This window comes from Penicillium subrubescens (genome assembly GCF_028828155.1).
Source record: "Penicillium subrubescens strain IBT 31985 chromosome Unknown utg000002l_segment0_segment0, whole genome shotgun sequence".
NCBI lineage: Eukaryota > Fungi > Ascomycota > Eurotiomycetes > Eurotiales > Aspergillaceae > Penicillium > Penicillium subrubescens.
In genome coordinates this window covers 1232015-1246502 of record NW_026643152.1, presented here as the reverse complement: position 1 = coordinate 1246502, position 14488 = coordinate 1232015, and the positions used below count along the sequence as shown (strand labels likewise).

At 48.1% G+C, this 14488-nt stretch overlaps 1 protein-coding gene across 1 annotated transcript; it reads left to right on the top strand.

Annotated features, from left to right (window-relative positions):
* Window positions 1-11624: 11624 nt before the first annotated feature.
* Window positions 11625-13325, top strand: N7473_001854 (uncharacterized protein; the record flags this gene model as incomplete). The annotated part of the gene is made up of 1 exon (XM_057147794.1): window positions 11625-13325. The coding sequence occupies one exon, from the start codon at window positions 11625-11627 to the stop codon at window positions 13323-13325; it is 1701 nt and encodes a 566-aa protein (XP_057011448.1).
* Between the last annotated feature and the right edge of the window lie 1163 nt (window positions 13326-14488).

The following is a 14488-nucleotide window of genomic DNA, read 5'->3' as shown; positions in this document are numbered from 1 at the left end:
AGGTCCGTGAACTGCTGGCAGCGGTGCATAAGCTACCCTTTTGTAGAGCGTTGTCCACCTTGCAGCTCGCTTCGTCTCCTTCGTCATTATGAAAGTAGAGTAGACCATTTCGATACACTTCTACCCACGCGGAATGTCCGGAAGAGATACATAAATTGACTTTGACTGTATCGGACTCGGATTTGGTGTCGTTCCGCGCTGTAATCAGAACTGGGATCCGTTAGTACTAGCTTTTCATCCACAATGGCCGTCTTACTGGAGCAAGAAGTGCCATTCAGAGGGGCAAATGGCTCTGAGATCCCAGTACAGTCGAAGATCTCCGTAGAATACACAAAGCATCGGTCTTCATGGTCCATTATCTGAAGTGTCCCGGCAAGAACCACCGAGATGGAGGTGAAAAATGCCAGTAAAAGGTGCATGTCTGATTCTGTCGGGATATATCCTCCCGTCAGAATAAGCAAAGACATGTTGTACGTAATCTTGCTAAGCTGCGGCTCCCGCCGCATGGATTCAGGGGCATTGGACGAGGACTTGGAACACACATCTATCTACATTTTTGAATCAATTGACTTTTTGCTTTACGGCATAACACTGTCCACTTAACTGTGTACACAGTACCTAGCTGGTGATACCAACAGATTCACTCTATGTGATAGAATACCTGTCCAGTAGGAAAAGGGTTGTATCGTGCGAGAGTCATTGGGTGTCGTGTATGTGCATTTATAGTTTTGGTTCGGCAGCCAGGAAGAGATCATATTTGGAATCCATCCCATGCGACAAACCTTTCTGTGGCCATCAAAATTTTGACTTGTTCTAGAGACTGTACATATATGCGAGGAAGAAAATGGCCGGTGGCAACAAGCTGATGCTAAAAGTGTTGGTATCATCAGCTAGGTACTGTGTACACAGTTAAGTGGACAGTTTATGCTAAAGCAAAAGTTGATTGATTCGTGTATGATAGATGTGTATTCCAGGTCCTCGTCCAATGCCCCTGAATCTGTGCGGCGGGAGCCGCAGCTGAGCAAGATTACGTACAATATGTCTTTGCTTATTCTGACTGGAGGATATGTCCCGACAAAAAGGGATGGGGATCGTTGATTCAGGTAATTAGCACTCCCCATCCTGTAAACCAATGTATTCGTTAAGTTGTGTTTAATAATGATTACCGTGCCCTTCTGTGGAACTTGAATCTAGCCTTGTTGCGGCTTTATCTGCTATTGAATTTCCTCTACACACACAACTCATTAACGCCCGACGGCTAAGCCGAAAGGGCAACTATCGCTGATCTATCAATACAGGTCCCAATCTGCACATACCGTATCTCCTTCGGATCCTTTCAGTATATGTCCTCTCAGCTATCGATTATCTTCCACGATGGTCTGTTCAATGTTGCTGCTGAAAAGTCTCAATTCTTTAGTGAGGGTGTGTACATTAGGGCCAGTACCACATAGGTCATCCCATTCGGCCCTGGCAAAACTGGAAATGATGATTTGGCTATGGGCAATAGACAACAATCTCGCTAGCGAAGAGGCATGGATTTGTTCTTGACTATTTGTACCGAAGATGACGCTCCGGAGCCTACCGAGCTTCTCACCAAATAAGACGATCCCGCCCACATTCGACACGCATCCCAACCCAGCCCCAAAATATTGACACTCAATTACCTTGCCATCACCTGATTTGGCTCACTTGAAAGAGAAGGGCAAAGGAGCTCCACACCCTATTCTTCCCAGGCCAGAAAAGCAGGCATGCGAATACGCAAACTCGGGGGGTGAAAGACAAAATAAATCGTCGAAAATATGTACTGCGCATAACGTCGTTTAGCCCTTGAAAGGCGTAAAGAGGACTGGGAAACCTACGGTAGCATCCACTTTTGATGTATTCTATTCGTAAAGACTCAGAATAGCCTTCACTAGGGACATGGCAAGTTGAAATTCCCAGGTCGTAGATGCCTAACTCCCCTTCATTTTCCTGAAAGCACCCGGGCTTGTTATAAAACCGAACTTGGGCCAGCCGTTCTTGATGATCAAGTGGATCAATAGCAAGACACCCAGAATATAAAACAGAACTCAAGAAAGCTCCATGCATCATGAGGTGTATGATGATGTTTCTCCTGACCGTGGGCGAATGCATATGTTGGTCGGTCTGGATTCCCGACAAGACCTTGTTGCTTTCCAGAAGTGATTTGCTAGTGGACTGAGGATGGCGATACACTACAGTATGCATCATCCGTCGAGCCCGGACTGATTAATAGTCCTCGCAAGTAGAATTTGCCACAATAGATCTTTGGACTCCACTTTCTGCGGATTCCGCCCTCCGCGCATCCGAAGTACTAAGCCGTGGGTGGGGGCGCTGAGAAGGCAGCACCCATTTACTAAGAAAGGATTTTGTAAACGTTGACGGTTAACGCATCACAATAGTTGACCATCACGACTCAACGGTGAGACCCACTTGGTATTCGGAAAGTTCTCCAGGTACGATCCATGGTAAACAAAGCGATCTGCAAAGAGCGATCCGTAGAGTAGTCCTGCCGGAAGACCAAAAGATTTGGGTCACGTGCGTTTCCCAATAGTATGGCAGCCCCGGATTGTCAATTAGGTAGAGTGAATAGAAAATTTAATTCCAAGGGCCTTTGTTAGACCAAAGAGCTGCTGTTCATTCATTTTTTTATTCAACTGCCTCCCAGAATTGTCGCAACGCCCACATCATCTCGTTCAGGACAGGAGTTCTCAATGGCTCAGATGCATTCAGTCTCTATTAAGTGACATTCGGCATGGTGTTAATAGTACAGTGCTACAGTCAGTGCAGAATTGGACAATTGGACATGGATATGGCATTCGTGTGTTTCTTCTACTGTAAAGCTCCCCTGCATTCCCCTGGATGTGTATGGTTTCTAGGTGTAATAAGTACTCGGCGAAAATACCTACGAGTGTCGTACTTCGTAGCAGAGCGCGGCCAATCCAGACCTCGGCTGTTCGAATACTTGCGTTGTTCCTCATCCAAAGTCATTTCCAAGGTATTGTTCTTTATCGTGGAGAAGTGCATTCGATGGGTCATGACAACGCAACTATTGCCAGAAGTTACGTGGGAGCAGCAACTTCAGTCATATGTACCATATGGGTTGCGCCCGTCTTTTATCGGACACTGCCTGGAACACTAGCAATCCACTGACAATCATTTTTCACTTTCAGTATTTAGGCAATGAATAGATGAATGAATTTACCGGAGAGTATGCTTTGCGAAGAAGCTCACTGTTACATTTAGAAGAAAGGGAAGTTTTTCATTGCGTAGAAAATCCTCGATTGGGCTTATTTATCTGAGTTCGTCTTGGAAAGCGACTCGCTTCCCTCTGCCTCACTCAGACAGGAGGGGCCGTAGAGAGATGACTATTTGTTTAAGATCTTCCATCTCGCTCTTCAGAATTTCGATTTCACCAGCCAGATCTCGTTTGAGCAGCCGCTTAGAAGCCTTGCTTTCCCACTCTCTGCCTCGTTCCATCTGCCTCGCTCGTCTGGATAGAGCTTTGAAGGGACCTTGCTTCACTTGCTCCGAAGGTCTGAGCAAGATTAATCAGAATTAAGGAACAGAAATACATGGACGTTCGCCTTTTTACTAAGCGGTGGCTCGCATGTCTTGTAGACTGGTGCAGTCTGTATGGTGAAGAATCGACCAGTTCCGTTTCTCGATCGGATTGGTGTATGGTCTTGCTGCCATTATGGCTTTCAGGCTCCATTTGAATTAACCCAGATGACTTAGACTGGCATTCAGCTGCATCTTCATGACGAGCGGGGTTTTTTTGCTTTAGCCTCATCTTCGAGAGCTTTGGCTAGCTTGGCGGTATCGCGGCCCGGCCGAAAGGTAGGGGTCTTGGTAATGCGATTCGCCATTCCGAACGAAACTGAGTGAATGAGATGGGTAAGAGCGATTATTTCTAAGCTTTCGTAGACGTCAAGCTGACAATGAATGTTTGTAAAAGAAAAACGCTTGGCAGAAAAGGGAAATTTCGATAAAGGGTGGGCGCATCTTGGCGAAAAGGCGAACCACGGGTGCAATCGAGGTGTGACCAGGTCGGGTTGATTCTCTTCAACACTGTTTCAACACCCGTTTAAACAATTCAACGTTGGTTTAGATATTTCAACACCCAAGAAGAACCAGCGATTATTACAGGTCATCTGCACAAGAGATGGGTTATGTAGAGACGTAACCGAGTTGACCTGAAAACAGCCAGATTTTCATTCCAGGAATATCAGGGCCTGGCCCCACACTCTGATGTAGCAGCCGCCCATAGGATGAGCTGTGAAATTACGAGAGAACCCTGCAATTGGGTGCCGTAATGACGGAATCCTCGCAGCTTGAGGTCTTCATTACCAACATCCTTCCTCGCGGACGATAACCCCTGGGTGAGTAAAAGTGTGCTCGGTCAGGTAGGCCCTGAGGTTCGACATCTTTACAACGATCCTATACGAATGAGATGGTGTCTGCCTCTCTGCCATGCAAAAGAACTGCAGTCTCCCAACGACGAGGCATCGGCTGTCTCTTGTCTGTTTTGTTTAGGAGACAATGAAAAGCAGATGGGCGAGAGTGATCCTGCGACGTAAACAGTGCTGGGGGTTAGCTCATCCGAGCTGCGTGGAAGATGGCTGAAGCATGATGTCGGACGTGTTCTCCTATGAGAGCTTACTCGATGTAGCCGAAGCGACGAGGCTCCGGATGTCCTGCTCCGCTCACCGAAGACGAGAGCAAATATTAACCCAGCACGTGAAGACTCACAGATACACGTGGCTTGATGGGACGTACGGATACCACGGATAGCCCTCGGCAGAATGGGTTAGATCGTTGACTGGTGCAGTCTGTGTCATCGCGCCGCAGACGAGCACCTAGCACAGGACGCAGTGTCGGTCAGCTCGTCTGGCCAGCACCATGACTTTGGCCGGTTGTAACTTCTGAACCGAACGTGAACGCAAGGCTATCTCGATATGGGCCACTGTCGGGCGGATAGAGTATCAGATGGAGGCTGGACATTAGAAGAAATGACCAGGGATATTACAGGCCCCTATACGTGCGATGTTAGCATAGAATGTGCTAGGCTCCATATCATGATCATACCGCTTATCTTCTGGTAACAGGGCTCACCCAGTCCTTCCTGTCAGATCCTCATATGGTGCAGAGCGCAAAGCGAAGCCGCTTTCCGAATAGTCTACTAGGAGAGGGGTTCCACCCTCTCATACAACCCCGGCGATAGTCGATCAGACGGCACCCCATAAAAAGCTCGATCTTCGTTCAGCGCAATCATGGCAGAATATGTCGATGTGTGCGACAGACCGGTAAAGAGGCACATTCGGTGCGTCTGACGAGCGAACTGCTGGCGGCAACCACAGGGCACCACGTCGTTGGGGAGGGCTGTACCAAAGGGTCAGCGTTGTTCCCTGGATGATTAATGACCACTTACCTGCTTTATCGTGGAGAAGCGCCGTCTCAGCATTTGCACAATTGTCATCATGAAGTACAACGTGGTAGTCCGGGCCGTTGGAGCCGAGCGTGCGAAAGGATTCTGCCTCATTGTCTTCCCAACTGACCAGAATGCCCCCGGGGTATGGCTTCAAGTTGATGCTGTGCGGCAGATATCGTAGTCGCCGTCCAATCTGGCGCATGAACTTTATTTCTGCAGGTCGAGATGTCGGATGTGCTTTGAACATGGATGCAATCGATCGAACCAAGAGCTCTTCCACCACATGGCAACAGAAAAAGGGGGCGTTTGTGTCGGCAAGGTTGCTCGGAGACCAGGGCCGGCAGAATGACCGGTGGTGCATACAAGCAAAGTCCAACCATCGGCAATGTATCTTGAGCGTACCCTGTCCCTTGTCAAAGTATACGTCGACTTTGCCGGTCGAGCCTCGGATGTAGACTACCTGAATATGGTCGGTGAACCTCAGCAGAGCGAAGCAGGCTCGCAGCGCTCGGTCGACTGCTCTCGCGAATGTGGTATCCGGGATGGTGCAGGGCTTTGCATCCTTAAACAGCTCTTGCTGCTCCTCTTCGACGGTCCGGATTGGGCTGTGGGCACGCAGCATCTGCCACAGCGTGTCCGGCAGGCGTGCCGGGCGCTTGCCGAGGCTGTCCCGGATGGTGTTCGCGATCTATCTGCATCAGTTATCAAAATGCGACACTGTCTATACCCGAGTACGTACTTGATCATTGCTCCTCTCGCTGTAAAAGAATTCCTTATCTGCTGACTCGCGCAGCAGGTATTGCCAGATCCGACGCACCGCCGGTGGCTCTAAAAGAGGGCCTATCATCTCGGCGTCGGCAGAACGGGCGTGCCTCCGCAGGAGATCGACAAGTAGAGGCAAGATTATGTCTTCCTGCTTGCGTAGAGCTTCCTCCCATATCCGTTGCACTTGGCGAGCCGCATCCCACCAGGATCCCAGTCCGCAACGGTCGCGGCAGGTGGTCAAAGAGGCAAAATTGTACGCGAAGAGGAATGCGCCGCCCACGGTAGAATTGGTCAAGGCGATCCCATTGTGATACAGCTGACCTCGCAGCTGGGGATCAAGAATTAAGTCGCCATGTGGTGTGGAAATGATACCGGCAGGGTAGGTGAGCCCGCGAACGTCCATCGTCGTCAAGCGGAGCCAATTCACAAACGCGTCTAGCGCGACTGGTTGGCCTGACTTGGCCCGCCTCACGCCGATCACCACTGCCACGTCCCTCCCCACATGGTATCGTAGGCTTGCCATGTCGAAGGCAGGATCGGTCCACTCGATCGACTTGGTTTTCTGAGACGGTGCGACAGTACAAGAAACCGATGCGTCTGTGTGCATGTCAAACCTCCAATTGCAACCACTTGCGGTGATACTCACGTTGTAGCTATCTCGAGAGAGAACCAGGACCGCCAGCTTGAGACCTTCGCCGTGACGTCCCACAAGATGGTCGTGGGCACCGTGGACATCTTTGGTTGAGAATCCCATAGCTAGAGCATTGATGGGTAGTTGCATGCATGGATTTGCGATCGTGATTCTGCCTGTCTTTTTTTCGTACTGAATGAAGCCCAGTGCGCGTCGATTCTCACGCTCCGCTGGCTGGTCGGCAAGGGTTTGATCGGGAACAATGATTGAGAGATGGTCACTGTAGTCTTCCAAGAATGGCTGGAAGCTCTGACGGTCAAGATTGAATCTTTCTATGATGGCGTCCTTCCTGCGTGGATTAGCGTTTGTCCCGCGGAAGAGGCCAGCACGTACCAATTTTGATACAATTCCCGAAAAGCATCTGCTGGCGTCCAGTCTTTGACGTAGCCGGGGGAGATGCCGAGAGACACCACGCGTCGCGGGGCTCGGTATGTAGCGAGAGTAAGTTTCTGACTCTGGAGCAGCTCGCGTTTAAGCTGCTCGTTCGCCTGAGCCATCAGGCTATCATCCTCGCTCGTGTCGGTGTCGTGATTGGTTGTCATTCTTGAATGTCGTGTAGGCGAATCCGAATGAGTTGGTTTTGGGAAGAGAAGTAGAGAAGGGTGGCAGTATTTATATTCTGGCTTCTGTACTTAACCATGAAACCTACTCCAAATGTTGAGCACCGGTCACCTTTATATCATACAATAACAGTCTTATGATGAGGGCAAGTGCCTCACTTACTTGAGCCTTGCGTGTAGGATTGACAAGCGAACGTTTCACCCGCTCAGTGGTTTCGAGTTGATGCTCAACGTTAACGGCGTGGCTCACGTTTTGCGGGTGATGCGGTAAACGTTCGCCCACTGCTTTCCTGGTGTCCGCTGAACAATGAGTCAACATGCGTGCAAAACATCTGCTCAGTTTCTATCTTGGCACCACATTTACAGGTAACCGAAATGAGCATGCAAAATGTGGTCGCACAAACGATTGTACTCTTTTATAAAGAAATTGCTCATGATTTAGACATAACGCACCAGATAAGAAACTTGTTGACTCCATACAGTATGACCTACGCACTGTTCGCAAGGGGTAATAACTAACTAGACGGACTCATTCTTCTTACTAAACATGACGTGCAAGACGGGGGGTTGCTAGTGATGTGTTTGCCTTTGGGCCGTTCCAGAAAGCGTATGGAGCTCAGGGAGCCAAGCCAATTTCGCACCTTTAACAATTGCTGAAGTCAGCAGTGGTCCCAGGAACTTTATATCGTCGCAAATAGCAGGCCTGGTGGCCTAGGGACGCAGAAGGGAGGCCAGGATTCATCAAGCGTCTTTCTATGTGCCTGGTCTATTCTAGGAAAATCTGGTCTGTCCCCCCAGTTCTACTCTACAAGGGTTGCTCGATAGCAAATAGGATTGACGAATTGATTTCTAACCTTTTCTAGATCTGGCTCGGAAGCGGGAGCCGGAGATGGGGACCTCTTACTACCAGCCTTTTCCCACCTCTGAGTTGGCTTTTCGTGAGCTAGAATTGACACCGCTATACTGCCGCATAGCAAGTCCCCCTTATGCAATAATCTTCCCTAACGAGCACCTTACTTCAGATTGGGCATAAAATGACCAAAAACTTATCAGCAGTGACAATGAGCTGTTTCATTGGTTTACTAGAGACGCCATCTGTAATTATCAGTCAAGTTTTGTACAAATACATCTGGATTCAGACATGTTGCCAAGGGTTGCGTTGTGTGCAAAGGGAAGGCCGCATCTGGGAAATATGTGGGCAGCTCCGGGCGTGGTCGTAAAGACAATCGGAAGAGTCTCGGCTGATCATACCTAGGGCTAGAGATGATATCCATAATTTGTCTACGCACCCAGTACAGATCGTATCTGCCATATGTGGTGGAAGACAGGTAGAACAGATGCTCCTCGATTGTCTCACCCGTGAGCTGATCTAGCTCCGTGAGGCGTATCTCCACCCAATGCAGTAGCCTCGCTGGAACAAATGCCGACATAAGATCTGGGCCCGGCCAGTTGAAGGCTACTTGTGGATTCTCCGGGTCAGGAAAAAGAAGGCAGTCCACCGAAGGTGGTATCGAGCTACTAGAGTCAATACGTTGGCCTCCGATAGTTGAATCTAGCAAAATACCATCACATTCAGTGGCCAGGAGGGGCGGCGTTGCTGGGATGTCGGATGAGGTGGACCAAAACTCGTGAAGGCCAATATAGTCTAGACTGTGATGAGCTTGGAACATCACGTTGTGGTGCAATGCTTGGGCATACCTTTATCGTCAATGTTCATGTTCTGCTCTCATGGTCTTTGACAACCAAGTTGATAGTCTTCCCAGAAATTAACAAGGAGGCGTAGTATGAGCGACTGGAGACTGGGGAAGCCCTTTATATAATTGAGAGCCTAGATCAGACGGTCAGGGATGATAGACTGTTACTTTCGAAGTAGTAAAAGTGCCTTTACCTAGAGCCTTGAAGCCACTTTTCTTTCCTCTTGATGTCATACTGCCTAGATTGGTATACAATGTTTTGATATCTGGGTCATTTCCATTGACCAACGATTCCCTGTTAACTAGCACTGGTGAGCGTTGGGATTGAATCTAAAACAAAAAGTATGTGGTAAAGTCGAAAGTTTTAATGTCACAACGCCCGGGTTTAGAAAAGAATGTTGAAACGTTTAACATGAACATCGACATCAACACCAACATTAACATCAACATCAATATTAACATCAACATCAAGTCAACATCAAACCTGAGCCTTTTTCAACGCCGTTGAACCCGTTGGGCCCCGGTGTGGTAGGAGGGAGTGAGGTGTTTAGGTTGTGAGATTGTGAAGAGAAGAAATTTCACAGATCTCGCCACAGTTCATAGTGTCCGCATTTTCTCGGTTCAGGTACGGTAAATTTACTGGTCAAACATCTCTTCACTTTTGGTGACCTAGGACGAGTCTGCCCCGTTCTTGCCAAAGAGACAAGACTAACATATATAAACGGACATCCAACCCTCTATTTTCTCGATTCTCATCAATTTTGCTTTCGTTCTTCTAAAGATCAAAGGAAATGCACTTCTCAATCTTTGTCCTTCTCGCCAGCGCCTACGCGAACATCTCCTTCGGCGGCAGTGTTGAGGTTTTTGATTCCGATGGTCAATGCATAATATGGTCTAATGATAACCATGGTTGCACGGGACATTCTGCACCTTTTGCTAAACTGGATGGACAGGACTGTTCAAGTAAGGAATTATCTGGAACTAGGATTGACATCATTCTAACGAGCGTCTAGAATTGGGCAAAGTGAATGGTACCCGTCAGGACCACACTTGGCTTTATGTGTATGCTTGTGGCACGGAAAATGGTGCGCCAGCTGCACTGATTAAGGTGGAGCAGACTGGCCTGGTCACCTTTGCCAATCAGAATGGAGATAAGTCGGCATGTGCATTGAACAATGGGCTGAGGATTGGCAGCCAATGCACTCCTTCAGACTCTCGGTCTCCCTCAAATTCAGGCCCAGCTCCCATTTTATCTCCAGCTTCGTCGTCGATTCCTAACCCATCCTCGACTTCCTCGTTGGCGGTATCCACTTGTGGTTGCTTCCCAAACTGAATCAATGTTGCGGATTTGGTACAACAGACATTACTCTTGGAACGGATTGGGCATATTTTTCACTTCTGTGCTGTACCGACCCATTGAAATTCTAATATATCTTCCAGTGTCTTTCCCCTCTGGCAAGATATTTTGTGTCAATGCTCTGACTATAGCAAGTAAAATAAACCAGATATATTCAATTTTTACAGCACGGAAGGGCGATATGAGCTTACCAGTCATAGCAGGGCAGAGTAGATCCCACCTTACGCTTCTCCGGCCACTCTTCTACACAACCCAGATGAGCTAACATCACACCTGGTACCGTTTGTGAGGCAGGACCATGCGCTCGGCCGCCTAGTCTTCAGCATCAGCATTGGCTTTGATATTGAATTTCGATTGTGTGGCTCGTTGAGACGTTGAAATTCATCATGGAACGTTGTTGGTATATAGCCATGAGGCTGTGGTGTATCGGATGATTCTTTCCTGTGACTCGGGAGGAGTGTCTGGTGATGCTCCCGTGGCAAGCGATCTCCAGTTCTTGAGTCATGATTGGAGGTTGATCGCCAGCGCTAACCGTCGGCTGTCAGGCAATGTATACTCCGTAGTCACCGCCAAAAATTTCGCCTGACGAATGTCCAGTCGATATCGGTAAAGGGAAGGGCGAACTTTGGGGCTGGCGTCTAAGCCGACCACATGAAAATGGAAAAAAGGGTTTATACAGCCTTATAATAAAGGTAAAGGACTCTCGATCATGGCTTGGTCAGTAATATTCGATAGTGGCTGTTCTGATATCTTTGTGATGAATCGGGATTTAACTTCGAAACGGGGTGGATATAGCCAAACCTCCAATATCGAGTCCCTCGAATCGGAACTACCATTTTTATATATGGAACCGGCTATTTATGCAGGATAATGCCCGGATCCATACAGCTCGAAAAGTTAAGGCGTGGTTCGAAGTTCATAGTACAGTCAACTCTCGTGGGCTGCACGCCCGTGAGTTGCACACATTTGTCAGCTACACACTTTTTTCCGGCAGGACTAGTTTTGCCCAACGTTTACATATAAAACTCTCGCGGGCTGCACCATTCATGGTCTGCATACTTTTCACTTCCCCCAAAATTCGCTTACTCATCATATCTGGCCAATCACAATGCAAGATTCTACCTCGCCGTCACCATCGCTACCTCCCGCCCCTTCGGTGCGATCTTCGGTCATCCTTTCAGCGAAATTACCCTATGTAAAGCGATCAAATGCGACCATCTCTGATGCTCAGAGGAAAGCCCTGCGTATCTTTGCATCTGAGACACATCCCAAACCTACCCAGAAAGCTTGTGCTGCATGGTTTCATGAGAAATTTGGCCGTATAATCGATCGCACGACAGTTTCTCGAACCCTTTCATCTCAGTATAGCTACCTGGATAACGGCGAAGCTGGGACTAAATCGGGAAAGTCTACTGCACACTGGCCGCTGTTGGATGAGGCTTTATTCCAGTGGCAACAACGACACACAGAGAAGGGGTTTCCTATAACAGGGCCCTTGATTCGTCTTAAGGCTGAAGAATATTGGAAGAAGATACCGATGTACCAAGATCAGACTATGCCTGCATTTAGCGATGGCTGGTTAACCGGCTTTAAACGTCGATATTCTATTAGATGGCATACCTTTCATGGTGAGGCTGCCTCAGTCCCGGACTCGATACATCATGAGATGAAAGCGATCCAGGTTATCTGCGATGAATATGCGCCTGAGGATATCTATAATATGGATGAGACTGGCCTTTACTGGCGTCGTATGCCTAATGGTGGGCTTGCATCTGAAGGTCGTCCTGGCCAGAAAAGAGACAAGACGAGGATAACTATCGTCGTCGCATCAAATACGACCGGTTCGGATCGATTACCTCTCTGGATTATTGGAACTGCAAAGACACCTCACGCATTAAGGGGTGTGAATATGGCTTCTATTGGATGTAAGTGGCGCTATAATAAGAAGGCTTGGATGCGACACGAAATTATGGAACAATGGTTACGCACTTTTTACCTACGGATCGGTAGGCAGAGACGTGTACTTCTATTGATGGATAATTTCAGTGCACACCTTATGGCTCTTAAAAAGGCGCTACCGCCGTCTAATATCCGGATAGTCTTCTTCCCAGCGAACGCTACATCTATCTACCAGCCCTTAGATCAGGGTATTATCCAAAACCTTAAGCATTACTATCGCAAGAGCTGGATGTATTGGATGATAAGTATGCTAGATCGTGGCATCGATCCACGTGAACGTATGAGTCTGAACTACACGCTACGGTGGTTAACGCAAGCGTGGCGAACAAAGGTCACCAACGAGACTATTCAGAACTGTTATATTAAGAGTACTGTTGTTCCTGGGTGCCGACTATCTCGTCAAGATCAGGCTGATCAAGACCAGACAGAAAGTAACCTACTGGACCCTGAATTAAAGCCTCTTTATAATCAGGTTGTTGAGAAGCTTGCGTTTCAACCGGATGCGGATGAAATACTACCATTCGATGAGTTTCTCAACCCATCAGATGAAAATGTTGATACTACGGAGCCAGAGTTAGACGACATCATCATCAACTTGGGTGGTGAGGATATCGACGATGATCTACCTGATCCTGACGAGGAATATATATTTGGGCCAAAACCAGAGGTACCGTCCGACACGGTAATTCTACGACACCTATCAGATCTATCACTATGGGCTGCACATAGAGAGGGATGCACAGAGGAGCATATGTCGTCAATCGAGGCTTTATCCAAAGCTTTCAAGAAGCTTGAGGTGGATGGGAAGAGAGAGAAGACACTGATGGAGATGGGATTTAAACCTAAATAGGAAAAGCTTCATGTATATATTATATAATCGGGCCACGATCCTCTCATTAGCTGCACACATTGGCTGTGTGCAAGATAAAATCCAAGCCCCAGAGGGTGTGCAGCCCACGAGAGTTGACTGTAGTAAATTTACTGCCCACTTTCAGACTTCTTCCATCTGATGCCGGGTAAGCACCGTTCCTCCACGTTTTACGGGGAAGAAAAATCTGTCAAATGTGGAGCCAATCCTATGAGTAGCCTCAGAGGGGCCTCAGGGAGTTACCAAGTTCTTTCAGTATGGATCATGCCATTTTTTCTAGCATATTCGAGCGGCACCTCCTCAGCAGCTTCGAGTATCTGTGACATAGCGATCTGCTATGTAACTCCTTGATCACGGATCCTCTCCAGCTTGGATGAAGGGGGCTGAGGCGCCATTTCTGGAAGGAATGTGGAAAGGAAGCGGCCGATGTACCGTACAGAAACCATTTTCTCTATGCTCATCATGCTTACCCCACTGCCCAGGAAGCGGATGAAATAATTTTTGTCGAAGGTCTTGGGTGGGGGCACTAGGGTATTAGGAGCTGTACGTGATTACAAGACCCTTTGATTCCTAGGAACATGGTGGTACCTTGGCCATCTGAAAACTGCGGTCGCTGATCAATGCTAACATGCAGCGCTGGACGGTTCTATTCAACCTTGGAGTGGCGAATCTTGCACCTGGTTCCCCCAATCCTCCAGTTGGCTATAATGGTGGCCCAATATTTACGGAGGGTTTCAACTCCGAAGCTTATTGTATCACTGGTGAGGCCAGCATAAATACCTCTACCTATTGAACAAAGTACTAAAGAGTGTTCTCTGGCTAGTCAGAATATGATGAGGGAAAATGAGTACGTTCAGGATGAAGCAAATGTTATCCATACCCTAGACAAGGGATTGTCTTTCGAAAGGCGAGGAATATAACACGACCGGACGAACAACCTATGGCTATTGTTGTCGCAGATACAGTATAGCAAATAAAGAGGGATTACACAGTCGATACTATGCAGGAAATCACAACAGGTTGAGCCCATTATAGCACGCAGGCCAAGCATTTCGGCCGGCCATGCTCCGCTTCAGGTCACTTGCATCCTTCTGGTCGTCTTAGAAGAGCTCCTATGATATCCTGGACTCCCTGGAGCTCACAAG